The following is a 20,600-nucleotide window of genomic DNA, read 5'->3' as shown; positions in this document are numbered from 1 at the left end:
TCAGCCTTGATGAACTTTGACACGCAAAAACGCAGTGTTGACCGATAGCAAAGCGGCGTTGGTTCTGTTGACCATTGAAAGGATGGTCTTTTGGGGAGTCAAAACAGAGCAACCTAGGAACATAATAATTGGCATAGAATCCATTTTGCTCCATTACAGACATCTAACATGCCTCTATGCCTCAGAAAATGATTTTCTTTCATAATTGAGGGGTTTGATTCGGTTGTGTTGGATTTCTGTCAGTGATATTCTCTGATACAGATGTTCTGTTTTCTCCTAGTATCAGGATGATATCTGATATATTCTGTATCAGTGCATCCCTAGACGCAGGCGTTTCAGTCCTTTCCTCCGATGAACGGAGGAGAAGGAGGCGGAAGCGTTAGACGAAAGTCAGACGAGCATGAGATTTAGAGTAATGGGAGAGAAGAGAGTAGTGTGGTTGTGGGGTTGGCCTGGGTGATGAGAGCTAGAAAATGAATAAAAGTCAAATTTAGCGAGAAAGTGGAAAGATGAGTGACAGCCAGAGAGAGCTGAGCAGAGAACCACAGCGCACAGCCCCCCAGGGAGACAAACCTCTCGGAAAAAAAGTCTCCAACAAGTTCTGTATGCCTTCCCCTATACTTAAACTATTGAAGCATTTATCCTAGCACTGCTGAACTACCCCACCCCCACAAATGTGATTTATCACATAATTGATTAGAGGTTAGAATTGCCAGGGATCTCATGACACGATATTATCACAATACTTTGGTCCCGATACGATATTAACACTATATGTTTTGCAATACACCAACTATTGACATACTTTATTTCTCATTTGAATGCAGTAAAAACTTTAAACACATATTTTTTTATCCCTTTTGTTCTTTGGTCGGGGGCGATGGCCGACGACCAGCTTGGTTACCTGTGGTCAGTACCGTTCAGTTTAGTTACATGTTTACAAGTTATTAAATTAGTTCGCCGTGTCTCCAAGACGAAAAGTTTCAAAGTCTCTCTCACTTTAGGAATCACGCCCATACAGTATTTTGTGGGAATATTGGGATCGCTGACCACACTGTTTTTGTTACTGTAATGCCTGAGTTGACCTCCGGGGGTTAATAAAGTACCATGTCTGTCGTCAGTTTTTTTCTGCTTGTCTGGTGATTTGGACATGTTTAGATTTTTAAATTACTTCAGACTTTAAATGCTTTACGATAGCACTGCTTCTTCACGCTTGTAAACAACGTAAAGCTATTCTCTTGGTGTTGCTGCTGCAGGTTTGCAAATTAAAGAAATGGAAGCAGCATTTTCAGTGTTTTGGTGTGGACGGCAAACTTTTTGAAAACGCGGGAAAGTGCTAGTGTGGATGGTTTCTAAATGTATTCTCATCAGGGTGGACATGGCCTATATCTCACGGCCCTAGACGTGAATAAAAAAAATATTTTTGGCGTTGGAATACAAATACAATATTGCAATACTATGCTGTATCGATTTTTATCCCCACCCCTAAAACCGATTGGTTTGGCCAAACCGAGAACTGTGGAAACCCGTGCATTTGAAGGTAAGGTTTTTGAAAATGTGGCAGTGCTTGCATGTAGTATGCGTGGATGAAAGGCTGAGCCAGTGCGCAATGGGCCAACAACGTAGTGGGAAGGCAAAACGTGGTCTTTGGAGTGCAGTGTTCAGTTGCACTGCAAAAAAATAAAAAATATGTACGCTTATATGTACGCTTCCCAGTGCTCTTTGTCGCCTGTAGACTGAAATGACCAGAAATGAATCCATTGATCAATGGGCTGTGGCGGCGGCGGCGCTCACCCAGTCCGGAGATGAAGAGCAGGTGCTGGACCCCGTGGCGCACAGAGTTGGCCAGGGTCAGATTGACGAAGGCCTTGATGTTCAGGTGGTCCACCAGCGACAGCCAGGATTCGTACTGCGCCTGCAGCGGGTCTGACGGCAAGGTGTCTGAGGGGGCAGTGAGTTGGACAGAGAGAGAGAGGAGAGACAGAGAGAGAGAGAGAGAGAGAGAGAGAGAGAGAGAGAGAGAGAGAGAGAGAGAGAGAGAGAGAGAGAGAGAGAGAGAGAGAGAGAGAGAGAGAGAGAGAGAGAGAGAGCAATTTAATTTCAAGGCGATGATGACTTTGGCAAATGTGAAGAGAAGGGGGGAAAAGGTGGAGTTAAATATATGGAGGGAAAGAAGAGAGCACAAGAGCAATGGGAAAATCGAGGTGGGGAGATAGAGACGGAAATCGGAGTGAGACGCAAAGATGTGTGGGAGGGGGAAGGAAAGAGAGAGGGAGAGAGAGCGAGAGAGAGAGAGAGGGAGAGAGAGGGAGAGAGACAAATTACGAGGATGAGATAGGGAGAAGGATAGCATGGAGGAGATAAGGGGAGGCAGGTGATTAATCACAAAAAGGAAACACACAAAAAACAAAAAACATCAATATGTATGTCGAGCGTGTGGAGCCCCTCAGCTGTCCACATCCAGCGACCTCAAAGAGAATTCATGAGGTAGCTCCGTCAGCGTTGGGACCCCGCTTTATGAGTTTGGTGTTACTGCTATTTCAGGGATACAGAGGTTTAGATGGGGGAGGGGGTTGTATCAAGATGAGATAGAGAGCGGAGCTGAATGGACCATCTACAAGAAGGGGGGATAGCTGGCTGCGATACTCCCACTGTTGATTTCCCCATTCCCAGATGTTTTCTCGGCACTGCTACTATGATAGCGCCGGTTACAAAATAAACCCAGAGGAAACTTAAAAGGGCATCATTTGGATTCAGGGCCATTCCGATGTCCTTACCGAAAGAAAACTGAAATACAACAGTAGCGCCTCCAGCGACAGAGAAAACAATATTCGACCCTGGACGTTATGCGCTAAGTATAGCTTCAGCGAAGGAAAACGTAGGTGTCAGCTTGGGCAGAAAAGAAACAAATCAAAAAGAAAGACCTTCAGGGAACTGCACCTGAGAACACTAGAGAACAAAATAGTAGTTTATTGTCAATTTTACCCCCCCAACCCCACCCACCCACACAGACACGCGCACACACAATACATAAACATTGCATCAAACAGATAAAGAAAAATAATCTGAGTGCAAGGTCGGCAACAGCACAGCATTTCCAGAGCGGATTGGGTTTCTTGTCCAAGGGCATTTAGCAGAGACGGGCACTGAAGGTGTACGGTTGGAAAACATATTGGGGAGATGGACGCGAATCATCACCAAAAACGAGTCGAGAGATCGACCCTTAACTGACATGCAAGTAACAACCTATCAATATCTACACAAGCATACATTAAAGTAGCATTATCCAAACATTACATTTGTTACCCTTTTTATATAATTTGTTGGCAGATCCTTCTAAATGTATTTGTATCCCACATAGTTCTACCATTTTAAAATATGAGGGATTATAGAGACATAAATATACTTCTGCATGCATAATTTGTGTCCGTTAAAAACTTTGCTTAAAATATCATGAATGTATTGTGAATTTGCAGTTTGGCAGCAGGTGTGGAATATTCTTTGTTTCACAAATGCGAGCTAGATTCCATTTGACAATAGGGTCTGAACCAGTTGTGCCTCAATTGTTCTGAGGCCAATTGTATTGTTGTTGAGCCTTTACACCGAAATAGGGTGCAGTGTGTTGATTCTCTACAGTTGGAATGTCTGTACAGGTTTCATAGCTAGATGTATAAACTTACACTAAGAAAACATGATGATTGATGAATAATTATTAGTACATTTTATTTAATTCTACATTACAAGACGTCTTACAGGCTGTGTGTATGATTGTGAGGGGAGGGGGGATACAGGGGTTCAAGTTCATTAGTGGGTTGTTATAATTTGCAAAAGTTCATGTGATTGGTGGGGAGGTGTCCAGGATGGGAAATTCAAATATTAATTTTCATTACTATTTATTTATGTAAATATATAATAAAAACAAAAAAAAGTTCACAATAAAAAAATGAATAAATCCAACACTAAAGTCTTTTATTTTTGTGTAGAACGGGTATAAACAGTATTTTTCACACATAAATAATAATAGTAAAATAAGTTATTGAAATAAAACCTCACAGTCAGACCAGTGCGTGTGTACCTTCGCTTTGTGAACCTGACATGACAGTGGGTGCGCTCCTTTTCAGCCAGGGCACCTCGCGGCAAAGAAGGAGCATAGCGTCTCTTACATGGAGAGAGAAACATTTGCAGGAGGCAGGAGACGGCAAATTACAACAACCGAAACAACATAAAACTGTAAAACTGCAAAAAAAAAGAATGGCTCATCACCCAGTGAGACTACGTTCCCTTCGTTCCTACAAAAGAGCCGTTGAAAATAATTGCTCAAGAGAAGTCTGTGATAAAGAGGGACACAGCCATCCCAGGGAGTTATTTTCCGACTGGACACCTTGATTGATTGTACTCTTTACAAAAACATTTCTATGTAGTTTTATTTTGTGTTTCCATCAAATAGGCAGCAAAGCAGCGCGCAGTTGACACTTTCAAAAATAATAAATAGACCTCTCGTGCAAAACTAGAGAATTGCCACGCAGACCCCACATGGCTAACATGGCCAGTGGAGCTCAAACAGTGGATTCAATAGGAAGCAGCACTCACGGCACACCGCCCCTGTGCGCTGTGCGAATGTGTCCGGTAGACCGTAATACCGCGGTTCACTTGTGCATATTGAACCATAAGGGGCGTACCGAACGGTTTGATAACATACCGTGTACCGTTGCATCCTGAATTGGCACACCCCTAATAACTACAATTATTCAAAGTGCAACAACAATGCTATTTGAAACAGCTAGAGTAGGCTTGGTCAGATTTAAGATGGAATCTTCAATCGGCCATCTTTGCTCGGATCTCACTTTCCCGTTTTATATGCAAATTTCGTGATCATAATATAGCAATATATGATATAATATAATCTCATATCATAAGATTTTGATTTATTTTACTCCCTAGTTTCTTTCTTTTATGGAAAATAAAAAACGTAAACCAAACTCAGAGTTGGAGTGTTGTCTTTATTTCTTCTCCAGACTGTGGTGCACCATGCTGGTTCCCTACTCCCATGCCTCTGTGTTTTTTTAAAATCGATTTATTTTTGTTTGTTTCCTACATGTACGAAACAAATGTATTTTTTATTATTTATTTATTTTAAATTATTATTATTATTTTTTTACCTGTGCAGTCAGCATGCTGAGCATACAACAGAGTATTTGTATGCCATTGCATCTAGGACAGAGTTAGTCTGCAAGTGGGGTTCAAGTTCTCAACTTTCAATGAACTGTTGCAATAACTCTGTCCTGTGAACGACCTGTAGGATGACTCGAGCACAGCATTTTGTTACCCAGAACCACCACCAATCCCCCTCTTCTTAGAATGATGTTACTATGTATTAAAGTGGCAATCTCCACGGGTGAGACAAATAAACCTAGAACCAAACAACATGTACAAGGAAAAACAAAAACTTAGAAACGTCAGATGAAACGTCGAGAGAAACGTCAACATGTGTCAACAAAACAGAGTTAATTAAGTCCAGGAAAACTGCAACAGCAATTTGACACGTGGCCTCTTCCTGTCATAGTTATGGCAGTAATTGAGGGCGTGAAGGAGAGGGATGTAACGAGGAGGAGTGTGACCAGTCCGCCTGGGGTTAGTTGTGTGTGTGTGTGTGTGTTTGTGTGTGTGTGTGTGTGTGTGTGTGTGTGTGTGTGTGTGTGTGTGTGTGTGTGTGTGTGTGTACATGTGCATATGATGTGTGTGCGTGTGATGTGCCCAGCGGTGAGTGTAAGGGACTTGTCCCAATTAGTTATGGTGAATGAGGTCGGTATTATATCGTAGCGCCTCCATGTAGCGGAAAAAGCCCCGGAGCCACCCCTTAGTCCCACGACCGCAGGATAGCCCCGGGCACCCCGCCCTGCAGCCCCAGAAGACCCCCCAACCCCCAGAGAAGCCGGAAGCCGGCTGAGCCACACCCATGCCCGGCCCCGAGGAGCATAAACCAGTCCCAGAGAGCGCAATGCGACCCTGCACCCCCGAGGCGCACGCATACAACCCACCCCCATGTGCAGGTACAGGACACAGCCGCAACCCGCGAAAGCGGAGCCAGGTCACGCCGACAGACCGACACGGCACTGGAACTGCCTGCCCCCACCGGGCCCCCACACCCACCAACGCCCCGCGTAAGGGCGAGGCCCACCCCGCCGCAACCGGCAAGGTGCTCCATCCAAAATCGTCAATTTGCCGTCACTGCCCCCCATCGATCGCCGAGGGGAATTTTGTACGAATCGGCCAAGCCAAATAGACAGACATTAGACTAATAGACAGACATAGACTTACTGAGGTCCCCCAGCTGGACATGTCCCAGGACGTAGAGGCCGCTCTTCTTGATGTCGTTGATGAAGGTGATGAGGCCCACGCTGCTGCGAGGGTTGGACACCATCAGCAGCACCTGGGGCCTCCAGAACTTGACATGATCCTTGCGCACGTCCAGCATCAGCAGGTACTTTCGGACCTGATATGGATGTGTGTGTGTGGGCGGGGGGAAGGGGGAGAGGGTGAGACTTTATTTTGGACAACAGGTTGCTGTATTGATTGATTTTTTTACTTTAATGTTACAATGTCGGATGTTCAGATTAGATGTGGCCAAAGTGTCAAATAATGAGGTAAACTAATGACAAAGTAATCACTGTGACAAAACGTTCAGGCTCAGTTTCCAACGTTTTTTTCTACTCTCTTAACAAACTGACATCAGCTTGTCTTGGATTTCTTTATATGGTCATCTGCTCAATCCGATCCGCTTTGCGTTTCTTTAAGCAAAATAACCAATAAAAATTGTGTGTTTATATTGTACATGTATTTATTTAATTGTATTTTCCCACATTTACATGAGACGAAAAAATACCCCATCGGGGAGTCCTGGTGCCGTGTCCCTGTCTCCAACAAGCTTGGAAAATGGCAACGCAAGTCGGAACTAACTTTTAAATTAGAGCTTGTAGATAATATGAGTGAAGATTCACCAACTGGATTTCTTATTTCTCGCCTCAAATTTGTTCAGAAAGAGATTTTGGTGTAATGATAAGGTGAAATCAGTGAAAGTTACAGAGTAAATATAATGAAACCTGGAAACCGTGTTCAAATGCCATTGGCTAAGAGAACCCCGAACTTGTGCTCAAACCCCATTGGCCCACAGATCTCGGGGCCTCAGGAAGATAGCCCCTCCCACAAAAAACAGCTCGTTTTGGAACAAGAGGGTTATAAAGGCATTCTAGAATGGCTAGAATGCATAATCTGAGTGGTATTTTGAGCACATGTTTTGGGGACCTCAGAGATATATTAACTTGTGTAAAAACTAGCATAATAAGTCCCCTTTAAAAATCAAGGAGGTTAGGATTATCAGAGACTTATTTTGGACAACAGGTTGCTGTGGTTTTTTTTTACCCCCTACCATACCTTCCCTTTTTCTGTTTCCAAGTTGTGTGCATGTGCGCCTTTGTGTGTGCGCCCGTGTGTGTGTGTGTGTGTGTGTGTGTGTGTGTGTGTGTGTGTGTGTGTGTGTGTGTGCCTGCGTGGCTTCCTCTGATACAGAAACAAATCACATCCCTAATCAAAACACCATTAGGAGACTGCAGCAGTGGGCCGCAGAAGAAGGAACTGGGGTGTGTGTGAGTTTGTGTGCATGGGTGTACTGTATACACGTGACTGCGTGCGACTGCATTTTTCATTATGCGTTACGCACTTGTGAGCGATTGTGCCGTTGCCTTTGTGTCGCGCGCCGGTCCTATAATGCAAATCGCTAATACAAGCGCCGTTGCTGCTAATACTGTGCTGATGAGGTGGCACAAAGGTAGCATTAAGGAAATGTAACCGTGTGGAACGCGGCATAATATCACGACCTACAATCTCTACCAGGAGGAATTCGACAATTTACACTTTCATCGGCAAGTAATGGCCGCCAGTTCAGTGGACTTAATGTCCGCAATGCTAATGACTACATTACCAAGTCTAACTCAAAGTCAAGAACTTTGTGTGTATGTGTGTGTTTATTGGCATGTGTGGCGAATATCTTCGCCTCAGTCACAGGGTTGGGGGCATTTCCAACGCCGTTACCATTACCACAAGATACTGTGGAGCCCCTGTGTCACCAAGACATTCCACAAAGGTCAACGTCTTAAGTTGGGTCTCATACTGAGCAATTAGTGCGAGACAATCGGTGGCTGATGCAAACCTGGAGGTGAGGCAGGTGCAACTAGATCACTTACCACTCTTTTTAAACAGGGAAGTTTGTCTCCCTCAAGAGGGGAGAAGCCAAGTGAAAGGCGTGAGTGAGTGAGCAGCGAGGCAACCAACATTGAAGTGGAGAGAAGCCCAAAACCAAATCAAGGCCCTGCAGCTGATCAAGTGGATCATCTGAACAAAGGATTTCAGTTTATGGTGAAGTTATTCTGTTTTATTTCGGCCGTCACTACACTTTCCCTCTCATAGTTAAAAATAAATCAGTTTTGTTTCATTTTACCGTGTCTGGATCGCCAACCCAAACAGCGACAGAGTCCACCATACTAAACACAGCGACAGTCCTTGTGGTCGACTTTTGGTAATTAAAATCCACCCCCCTCTCTCCCTCCCTCCCTTAAACGATATTTTCTCATGACTTCAAAATCCTAAGTTAAAAAACTAAACTGCCGATCATTACATTAAACTATGGTAATGTCTCAGATTATTAATCGAGTACAATATATTAAATGTATCAAATTGTACATAATATCTTACCAAAACACATTTTTTTATAAATTAATCTCCCTCCAATATCTCACCTCCCATCATAAGAAACATTAGGCAATATCTTCATAATAACATACGACAACAAGACTGAGCATCACAATATGTTTATATTAATAGTTTGATTATACTTAATTGAATTACAGCTACGATTCCACCGAAAGACGATGAACGATGGTGTGGAATTAGCCTGACCCAAACACACACACAGAATCCATTCTACTTGGCCTGTTAGTGTAATAGTGCGATCTGACGAGGCCGCTCCTCTCGCAGCCCCCCCTACCCGACCCACCACCCGTCCATCCACTGATGGTCTCTGCTGTCTTGGGATGAGAGATGAGGAGCCACGGAGTAAATAAGGGAAGAGAGGGAGGAGGATGAGCAGGAGGAGGAGGAGAGGGGCACAATAAGTTAAGTGGCTGTAATAATGCTCTGCCTCCTGACAGGATGCGGGAACACCCAGACCTGCACCAACCAACGCCCCCCTCTATCACACACACACACACACACACACACACACACACACACACACACACACACACACACACACACACACACACACACACACACACACACACACACACACACACACACACACACACACACACACACACACACAGAGCTAACCCCTGCCTACAGCCTTGGCACTGTTTCCCTCGATCCTCTTGGCAGTGGTGGCTCTTCTCCTTGACGGCAACAGGCTCACAAGATAGAGGACACAGAGAATTGGATGATGTAAAGCTGTGGGTGTGTGTGTGTGTGTGTGTGTGTGTGAGTGTTTTCACCACCGTGTGTTCCTGACCACTAAATGCAAAGTGATTGGTTGGGGAGAACGTGTACTTATCTGTGTGTGAGTGTGTGTGTGTAAGCGTGTGTGTGTGTGTGTGTGTGTGTGTGTGTGTGTGTGTGTGTGTGTGTGTGTGTGTGTGTGTGTGTGTGTGTGTGTGTGCATGAGTAACTCGAGGGATGGGATTTTAGAGGCTCAAGCAGTGACAAGGCAGTCGGTTTGTGTCCCAGTCTGTGCATTTACGTGTTAGGGAGTCTTACAACCTAGTTTAGGAGTCTCAACGGGGAGTGTGGAGAGGAGAAGAAGAATAACTTTGTGCTACAGCTGACGTTCCTTTAGTGAAAATGCTAAAGGAACGTATTTCTACACAAGCTCAAGAAATCTTCTTGGTCATGTGCCTGCAAATACCTTCAAGACACTTCAAGTAATGTCTGCAAACTAATTTCTGAAGAGTTAAACTACTTGTTAGTTTTATATAATACCACTCAAGCTGTGCCCAGTACCTGGTGGAATATGAGGGCCTGACTGATGTAGCCCCAGCTGGAGGTGGGACTGAGGTAGTGGATGAGCAGCAGCAACAACAGCATGAAGGCGATGCTGGCTGAGGCGTAGATGGCGTTGATGAGGAACATCATGACGGCGCAACCCACGATGCCCAGAACACAGGTGTGCCAGGTGAAGTAGCGGAAGGTCGGCCTGTGATGGGGAGAGCAGTTGTAGAAGTAGTTAGACAATGAGTGGCCTTGCAGAAGTCCTGCCTTCCTGCTGGAACGCTGCTTCTACCCCAAAGAGGATGTGGGTTAGAAAGGTATTAGGCCAGAATGGAGGTTGTTTTGTGGGGGGCGCAATTTGACCAATACGGTCCCACTTATTTACTGGACGACGCAAAAGCTACAATGTGGAAATTTCAATGGGAAGGGAGCAGTCCCATAATGTGGTTCGAAACAAAACAAGAATGCCAAGAACAAATCCACCTGGAGTCCTTTTCCCCCGTGAAAGCACTCAGTCTTTGTCAAGCTAGAGCGGCGTTTCTCAACGTGGGGTCTGGGAACCCCAGGGGTCCTTAAAGAGGTTCCAGGGATCCCCAGTGAAATGATGAATAGTTTAACATCACCATTGGCTCATTTACAAGACGCTAGCATCATTATACAATGCGCAATAATGACAGTTTGTATTTGATTATGAATTTGGTTGTGAAGAAGGTTGAGAATCAGTAATAAGTGCGCTATAGAATACATGATATTAATTTCTCTTTTCATACCCTTCATGCTTTTGATTAGTCAGGCCTAACAGATGCCATTATTTAATAAGAGACACCCTCAATAATTCAAGGTTTTGATCTGCAGACGAGTTTAGGTTTAGGGCATGGACGATTAGCAGTTAAGATAGCAAGAACATTGCTATCTTATTCTCACATTGTGAAAATCAATTCAGGTTATAATCAATTAATTATAATTTTCATGCTTTGGATAAAAAATAATTACACAATATTATACAAATGTTGTCATGTTTTAATGGTTCAAACTATTCTCAGAGATGCACTCAAATATCCGGCTTCAACATTAACTTGCGCACATAGAGATCAGATACACACTGTCCGAGGGCCATGTTTTAGGGACTGAATGAGCAGCAGCATAAACAGCACCGGCACCAGAATTTAGAGGAGTGAGCGTTGGGGCTCTTACAATTACAGCAAACACAATGAAGGCAGATAATGAGCTGAAACCTCACACAATAGCTTTATGCGCACAACTCTACGTGTCAAAACAAGTGTGTGTATGCATCCTGCCGTTAATGCGCACGTGGGGGCGGGGGGGTGTTACACTGTTTGCATGCAGACACGTTACTAGTTTTACACGGTGACCCCAATCCCTTGCCAATAGCTGCACCCCCCGTAAATAAACAGTCATTTACAGCGTCCCAGTTCTCATTACACGACGCAGGTTTGCTCCGCAGCACAAAGCCGTGCTCTGAACAAGTCTGTCAGGGACAAAGTGTGAAACCTGGATGAAAAGGTCCAATAGAAAATAGAGACAGAGAGAGCTATCCCCATCATAGTGATCTTCATCATCCAGGATGGATAATACTTTACAGTCTATACACAACTTCTAACAAACTCGATGAGTTTGATGTCAAATGAGGACATTTTTCATTATTGTCTCTATTTTGATTACACATTTTTATTACAGATGGTGATTACAAATGCTACAAATATGAAATATTTAAATATATGTGAATACTAATTAGTTATCATTGTCTTACTCATCATCATCGGTGTCAAATAGAGTTTTAGCCCCTTGACTGGCTGAGGTGTGGGTGCCGGGCGAACCACGTTTTGCCCGCGCCATCGGGGAGGTGGTTCAGCTACGTTTTGTATGAGCATTATTACTAGACATTTTGAATGGCAAGTTGATCATTTATCATTTTTCTTCTAAATTCATTTTAAAAAGGAAAAAAAAAGGTAATTGCCGGAGCCAAACACCGAGCAATTGACATAGCGCCGTAAAGCGTAACGCACTTTTCCCACGGTTTCAAGCCTGTATACAAAAGTTACATAGTGTAAGAACAGGCGTTGGTGGGTGGGGGTGGGAATGAAGGAGATGCCATTCTCCATATAACACGTTTGTGTAACATCAAAATGATTTTGAAGCTGTGATTTTAAGGTTAAAAAAAGTTACATACTGTTGCTTTAAGATTGAGAGATTTATTTAGAGGCCAGGTCCCTCAAGTAAGAGTTTATTGAGGGCAAACAATGTTTTTCTTCTCTTTCCTTCCTTTTCAGTCAACTTCCTTGTTCCGCCTTTTTGATCTGCGCTTTCCTCGACCGCCCCAATTTGAAACCCCCTCTGCCAACTCATCGTCTCATCTATCACTTTCCTCATCCCTGTCTCCATTCTACACTTCTGCCGCCAATGCAGGCACAATCAGGATAAAAGCTCAACCTGCACACCCATCTTTTGAGTCCATACCCGCCCCCCCCCAATCAGTGGCAGTGTTCCTTCTGTACAACCGCCTCCCTCCCAGCCCCCCCGCCCGCCGTGCCAACTGATGTCACTTTGCTGACACAGCAGAAAAACTTCACCTCCCCATGGCTCACCCCCCTAAAAAAGGCCACCAATTAAGTGTTTAGAGCGAGAGCAGGAGAGGGAGAGGGAGAGAGGACAAAGAAGTGGAAAGTAGACCCAGCCATAAGCCTAAAGACATAACATGATTGGAGTGCATTGGGACCAAAAAATAAATAAAAAAATAATCTCTCCCCGAGACACACACACACACACACACACACACACACACACACACACACACACACACACACACACACACACACACACACACACACACACACACACACACACACACACACACACACACACACACACAAAGGAGCTGCCAGCTGATTCAATCCCATCCCAAGCGAGAGGTCGATGAGTGTGTGAGACGCTACGTCAGACAGGCAGCAGAACACTAGACTGTAAATCATGAGATGCCTGAGCCTTATTTTATGTAACACGCTCCAGTCCCCATAGGGAGTCTTGGAACAGGGGCCTCACTTTTATTTACATAGTTGGGGGGGGGGGGGGGGGGCACAATTTGGCCAGTGGTCTTTAAGTTGATTGGCATCATCATCATTGGCTTCAAAATGACCATTATTGAATTTTGGCGGATTTGGTGTAGATCTGACCCTAAACAGGGGTATTAAATGACTTTCTAACAACTCCCCCTCCACCAGGGAGGGACCAGAGTGTTTCAAAACCTCAAGGAATGAGGGACGGATGCCCACCTTCTTGGGAGGGGTTGAGATACTGGTGGGCTGGTGGGTCAACATGTTTTACAATTAAATAAATATCAACAGATTCCTGACCACAGGGGGTTTAGAACATCTCAGTTTAATTCACGCATCAGGCAATATGCTCCAACCCACTCTCTGAGGACTGCAAATGAGCAGCGGCTGGTAATGCCTCCACTGCGGGAATAAGTTACAGATTCTTATCATGGGTGGTGCCAGTTGATATGTTTCTGACACTCACAGCCTTCAAGAAACACCTGAAGACCCTGCTCTTTCAGGAACATATGAATACCTGATCCCATCTTAACTATAACTTATACAGTTTTCACAACAAAATTAGGCAATTGACACCTTTCCCATTGCCAGAAGAAATTCCGTTTTTTTTCTGGTGTGTCACATTCAACGTCATGAACACGTCGGAAAAGGGGTGTGTCATTGTTGCTGCGTGAAAAAGTCATTAACTTCCCATTCTGGATTTTAAATGGGATATGAAATTATGGAATGATATACGGATATCCCTGTCAATTTATGCACCAACGTATGGAACATCAACACACGTTGCATCGCGCCGGTAAAAGGGCAAAAATTGCATGTCAACCCTGGTGTCCTGTTCACATCAGAGCCGATCGGAAACCTGTGTCTATTGCAGGGTCATTTGACCAGGGACTGAAACCTGGATTTTTTCTCACTGATGACAAATGCCCGATGTTCGCATCTGTTACCTGGTTTTTGGTGCAGTGGGAAAGGGGTATAACTATTCCTGTTGATGTTGGCTCAGTTACTTCTGTTGTATTGACACATTGCACTAACAACATAACACCTTTTTGGCTGGGAGAGCCATAAAAGCCAAATATTTCTAAATGAATTTCCTTGTGAGCCATATAATATTTAATAAAATTGAATGCAACTTAATGCATACATTCTTTAAGTTAGGCATACATTTTTAACGTATAACACATCTCTGAGTACTTAAAAAAGCGCTATATATAATACATTTCTCTTTATTCTTCTTAATAATATTGTTGTTATACTGTAGCTAACCAATAATAAATGAAAAACTTTTTACCATTAATGCAACTTCTGGTGCTGCATGGGTTTGCTAATGGCCTTGTAATCTGGTTCATACGTAGTGAGGTTAAGCTTCATGCTGCATTGAGGCTTCCATCGGTTAAACGTGAGCATATGTTGGTCTTAATGTTTCTCAGATGCGAGAAAGACTGCTCACATGCGTATGTAGAGCCAAACATGGTCAATACGGCAATACTCACACGCTGCATTGTGTGGTTTGTGATGGGAAGCTCACTCCAAGTTTTAAGAATCAGCTGGTCTTCAGGTTCAAGTTCAAGTTCAAGAGATTATTTGTCACATACATATTGAAGTTTTTTCCATTTCTGTCCACTTGTGTTCAGCTGATTGGTCCAACTCGAGGCAGGGAGTTTTCTTAATGTTTGTCTGTCTTACAGAGGGGATCGGCGCACGGGCTGGTAAGCAGCCCGGCAGTGGAACGCCTTTCCTCCTGCGCCCAAGAGGATCATTATTATCCACAATTATTACAATAATCCTCAGTGATTAATATAGTTGTGGCCTGCGTGCCGCATATTGACATGAACAAAAAAACTCTGGGCATGTCGGCGCACCACAGCCGGAAAGACTCCATCTCCCTCCCTAAACCCTTGCCTATGAGCAGAGACTCCCACAAGTGGCGCCTGAACAGAGACCCAGGAGGGGCAGGACGCCAAGTAAAAGGCGCCCCGGAGTCTTTCCGTTGTCCGTAGCCGGTGCTTGACTACGCCCCTTTGTCATCCACATTTATATTTTGAATTTTATTTTCAAAATTGTAATTTCTCTTACCTGTTTTACTTTAAAATGACACAGAATAATTATTTATTACTTGCAAATTGTGATGAAAAATTTTAGCTCAAAATTGTCTGCAAGCCATATACCGTCATCAAAAGAGCCATAATTGGCTCGCAGGCCATAGGTTCCCGACCCCTGCTCTATACTATACTAGTAGTATATATGTAGTATATACTACTAGTTTCATATTGCATACATCGTTTAAACAAAAAATATATAAACACAAATAAAATAATTTTATTTTGATTCCTTACAGCAATCTTGCACTTTGTATCTAGTTGAATTTAGAAGCAGGTGCTCAGGCACTTAAATTCGAGGGTGCTCCAATGGTCGATATATGTCAATGAAAGTGTAAATGTTAATCCTATAGAAGAGAATGTTTGAAATCAATATCATAGTTAATTCTGCTTGAAACAATTTTAAACGTTGTCATTTTTGTTGGTTTTTTTTCCGTCTATTGCCATCTTTTTAGTGACTTTTTCTATCAATGCTTTGAATGGAGGTGGTGTGTCTCAACCCGTTATTCATCTGGACTATGTGTGTCGGCCTTCTATCTATGTATTAATGCCTGGCCACACCTACTCTTAGCGTCAGAGAGATAGACGGCTGGACTCTACTGTTATAGATGGCATAGTCCTCTCTCTTTAGGAGAAAGGGGTTTAAAATGGCGGATTTACTGACTTGTATATACTACAATCACAATCAGCTTCGTAGAACCAAAAACATTGAAGTTCAGACCTTCTCTGTCCAACTGTTTGTTGGCACACCATTAAGACAAAGAGCAAATGCGGACTGTGATGTGATTTTCAGTGTTTTTTCCCCCAAATTGCACAAATGGCCAGCAAGTTCATCTTCCATAATGGAACTGTGTTTCATTTAGTACAAAAACATCCTTTGGCATCAAAGCAGGGGAGGCTAACTTTGTGTCCCAAATCCTATCCCTTAACCCTATTAAATGAGTATGAGTGTGTCTGTGTGTCTGTGTGTGTGTGTGTGTGTGTGTGTGTGTGTGCGTGTGTGTGTGTGTGTGTGTGTGTGTATCCCTGTGTTTCTAAGCAACTCAACCAGTTGGTCAGTGCCTGTCTACCATCGGTTGTGGAACACACAGCACACTCTAGAGGAGCACTCTGGGCAACTGGAGCTGCCACTGATAAAGCTGTAGCCAACCGCGGCCTCCTGAAACAACAGACACACACACACACACACACACACACACACACACACACACACACACACACACACACACACACACACACACACACACACACACACACACACACACACACACACACACACCGTTCCCCTGCCCAGTATGCACGCATGGGTGGACACACCCACAGAGACAGATGCAAGACCTAACCCACAACCCGATGAGCCTAAACAAAAATGCAATGCAAAGCACACAGCAACGCGTACATCTATGGAATCTGCAAACACACACACAGTAAACACAGTCATACACTTAACAACCGAACATCTTTTACGCTACATCATAATTTTGCTTCCTGCCCCCTCGTGCCCCCCCGCACCCAAAAGAAAATAAAAACAACGTTGTGTGCCAAATTCAGGGGAAAGGGAAATATTTCTGCTAAATTAGTTATGCTAATTACAGAGCAGCTCTCAGGGGGAGAGACAGCGCTAAATGGCTTTTAATTCCTTTCGCCTGGAAAGAGACGTGGGAGATGTGGGGGAGAGCACGGGGATGAAAAAATAAAAGCTGCCCCTCCACTTAAAATAAATAAATACAATATTAAAAAAAAGGAAAAATAAGTACAAAAAAAAATAGCAGCCAGCATTAAGATCCGCCCGGCAACAGAGCAAAACGAGCTAATGGAATTAACAGGCCCCCGGAGGAGGAGAAAAAGGCCCCATGAAGCAGCCTGCCGGCTAGCCAACCAAGCGCCTTATCAGCTCAGGGCCTCTGCTCCCCTGGCCAATAGGGAGCGCAAGGGGGAGGAAAGAAAGAAAGAAAGAGAAGTTGTAGGGTAGATGGAAACACACAGAGAGAGAGAGAGAGAGAGAGATAGAGAGAGGCGCTGGAAAAAGTTTTAGCGCAACTTTGTGCCCTGTATCCGTTGCCGGCGGTCAAGCGTTGATAGCAATGCCAAACAGACCTCAGCGCCACGCTAGCAAAGCTGCAGAACAAAAGCCCCGTACGCTGGGACCACAACATTTTTATGTTTTTTCTAAAAGAGCTCAATGTTAATTCCGAATGTAAACAGAAAAATAGGGGAATTTGACGGAGCCCTAAATCCAAGGACACACCACATGTTTATGCTGTTTTTTTGGGGGGGGATATGGCGCAGTGTGAAACTGTGGAAGGTTAATGTTTGATAATGTTAATGTTTAGTAGTGAAAGAGTGCCTAGGTAAGGTGTTCCCTACGTATGTAAGATCACAGCTAACTATGATGCTGATTATGTCTCAGATCAAACTAGATTTGACATGCATCCTTGACGTAGCAAGTTGATGCTTGCTAGTCTTCCAACGTGCCAGTCGTCTGATATTCAGCTGTCATCACAGAACAGACCATGATGCGACGGGTGGAGGCAGTCCGTCAACCGAATCAAGTGTTTTCTCTTTAAAACAGTCACTCGTGGTGTTTGAACAGCCCCTTTTACCCTGATGACATCAGATATTAATGACCCATCTAGGAGGGAGTGGTGCAAGGGGTAAACACTTTAATCTCGTTAAAAGTAAAGTTTGGAGTACTTAGTTCTGGCAACGTTAGAAAAACAATAAAAAATAAAATAAAATAAAGACACTTAAACAATTGCCATGCTTTTACACTTACACAGTAAATCCAATGTTAATGTTTTACAGAGAAAACATTTGGGTTGGCTACAACCCTGGTTTTACAAATGAAAAACTAGAGTTCTTACTATAAAGCTCAAGGTGTAGTAATTACCTTAAGCTGTCTCCAGATAGCTCCAGTGAATAAAGCTGAAAGCCCATTTAAACCAACCAAGTCTCAACTTGGCCCTGACAGGCAGTGGTTGGGTCACTCAGGCACCCATCATATCAGGGTCCCACCCATCAGGATCCATTCCAAGGACCAACTGGCAAATGTGACCTCAAACCCCAATTTCAGCAAATGTGACCCACCACAGCAAAAGCCGCCATCTCGTGCATTTCTAAAATCGCCAGGAGCAGCCAAATAAGTTGAAAAAACCTTTCTTGGAGGAAAATTTGATTTTTCTAGATTCGTGTTCCTTTGTGTTTTATTATCTCTCAATGTATTTTCAAAATTGAGTCTGATTTATAAATAGTCGAAAATTGTTAAACCATGGAGTTAAATATTCCCGTTTTTATGTGATAAATGATTTTGGGGATGATTATATGGGGAAACGCAGCTCACGTACCGAGATGCTGAATAACGCTGAATAATGCCAATCGATGGTTTTCATTAAAGCGACAGTGTAGGTGAAGATCATTCATCCATATTCCATGTGATGTGAAGTCACAATGTGAAACCATTTTGATAGCTTTAAATCATACTACTTTTACACACATGGAGCCACTGTTGTGAAACTGCGTAGAAGAAGAAGAAACGCGTCACGCACCTACATCACTTCCGTAAACAGTTAAAGAGCAGCACAGGGGTGTTTTGGTCTCACTTGTGTGTAAAAACTTTCTTCTCCGTATCGTTATGGATTACGGGAAGCGGGTGGACAAAGCTCTGGACCGCAATCTGACCGGTGCGATAGATCCGAGTCAGTGTAAGGAGCTAGTTCTGGATTACATTTTCCGCGATGAGAGTCAGTTCTCCAACAGCGACGCAGAGATCGACAACGATGCTGAATATGATATTACTCCGGACTTGGAGAACATTTCAAACAGCGGATTTCAACCATAATGTGACAATGAAACTGAATATTTTCAAGAACCACCAGAGGAGACCGATGATACGCCGCTGTTGTTACAACGGAAGAAGTTGATGGCGTGATGAATTCCGTTGAGGTTGGTGACAGATTTTCAGATTTCAGATTTTCTGAGACTCATATTGTTGATAGCCTCTTCATTTTCTTGTGTTCTCCGTACTTTTAAACTTCAAAATAATTCAACTTTTCTAAAATTGTATATTCTTACTGTTAAATAAAAGCTTTTTTAAAAACAAAATAAGTTGTGTGTTGTTGACGCTGTTCCTGATTGGCCCATTCAGCATTATGTTAATTAGCCATGAGGCTTTGTTTGTCCGCCAACCCCCATTTGCATTCTGGGAGCTGGCTGAATGAAGAAAGTCTTGGCGAACCTTTGAAGATGATTATCTCAGAATCACAGTTTGTCACACCCTTGTCATTAACAAGTTATAGCTTTAAAAATATTTGCTTGATTTGCACAAGTGACACTTTGTTTGGAAGCTCTGATTCTCCACTTTCAAATCACATAAAAGAACCCATTCATAGGGTGCAGAGGTAAATTACAGTATATTAGCCCCCCCCAAACATAACCACTCTCAACCACATAGCGTAACTTTGTATGCAGGCTTAACACCTGGTCACTGTCTAAACAGCCTGCGCCAGTGCTGACGCCGTTATGTCGAGACTGAATCTAGTGAACACACTTCCTCCACCGAAACCCCTCTTTACAATGCCCACGAGGTAGCCACACTGCTCGAAGAATGCGCATTAAGACCCTCTGGAGGTTCCTGCTCCACAGAGGAGTAAGCCAATGAGGTCACTTTCACTATCCAGTGAGAAACTATGTTTGGACAGGGGTTTCACAATTGTCAGATCCATAACAGACAAAAAGCTTGTCGGACTGGTGTGCACACCATACACCAGCGCCCTGTGCACAGAGTATGCAGCCTCTTGTCCTCCAATGACCCAAGTGAAAGAGGAGAAAACGAAGAGAGATCAATCATGGTCGATTTGAATCCTGCTTTTATGTTCTTGGGCTGAAAAACCAAATTGGGTTTCAACGTAACCCTCTGATTGTCCGTGGAGAACACCAAGCAGGACTGGTGGACAGACAGCGCGGCCAGGTTCCCCACACATTTTGCCAAGACAAGTTCCAGAACCAGTGCTGACTTATATGACAAAAAAAAATCATCCCACCTCTTGGAGAGATTAAATGGGGGTTTCGTTAAAGCATTCAACACCAAAACCAAATCCCATTTCGCAGTCAGCGACCGCACCCGTGTGTGTAGCCCAGGTTCATGATGGCGCCCTGCATGAACCTGGATGCCAAAGTGTGACTGTGGCTGTGACTGGTGGCTTGCAATCCACTCCATTATGACAGGCCGATATTGCAGCCAGGTACACCTTGAGGGTGGATGGTGCCGAGCCTTTTACATGCAGGCCTTGGAGGAAAGTGAATATGACCCCAATATTACATCTTAGTGGGTCGTCTCCACACGCCACACACAAGCGCTCAAAGGCTAGCCATTTGGATATGCAAAATGCCTTCATTG

General features: G+C 43.8%; 1 protein-coding gene across 1 annotated transcript in view; it reads right to left on the bottom strand.

Annotated features, from left to right (window-relative positions):
- LOC307235077 (solute carrier family 12 member 9) overlaps window positions 1-20,600 on the bottom strand; it is a gene marked incomplete at its 5' end in the record, with an annotated part of 63,616 nt that overhangs the window by 1,280 nt on the left and 41,736 nt on the right. Inside the window, 3 exons of the mRNA XM_080007049.1 lie at window positions 1,795-1,941; window positions 6,319-6,493; window positions 10,048-10,240. Coding sequence (XP_079863175.1) covers window positions 1,795-1,941; window positions 6,319-6,493; window positions 10,048-10,240 — 515 coding nt within the window. The remainder of the gene's footprint in view (window positions 1-1,794; window positions 1,942-6,318; window positions 6,494-10,047; window positions 10,241-20,600) is intronic.

Source organism: Zeus faber, assembly GCF_960531495.2.
Source record: "Zeus faber genome assembly, chromosome: 9".
Lineage (NCBI taxonomy): Eukaryota > Metazoa > Chordata > Actinopteri > Zeiformes > Zeidae > Zeus > Zeus faber.
The sequence above is the reverse complement of the archived record's forward strand: the minus strand, read 5'-3'. Positions and strand labels throughout refer to the sequence as shown.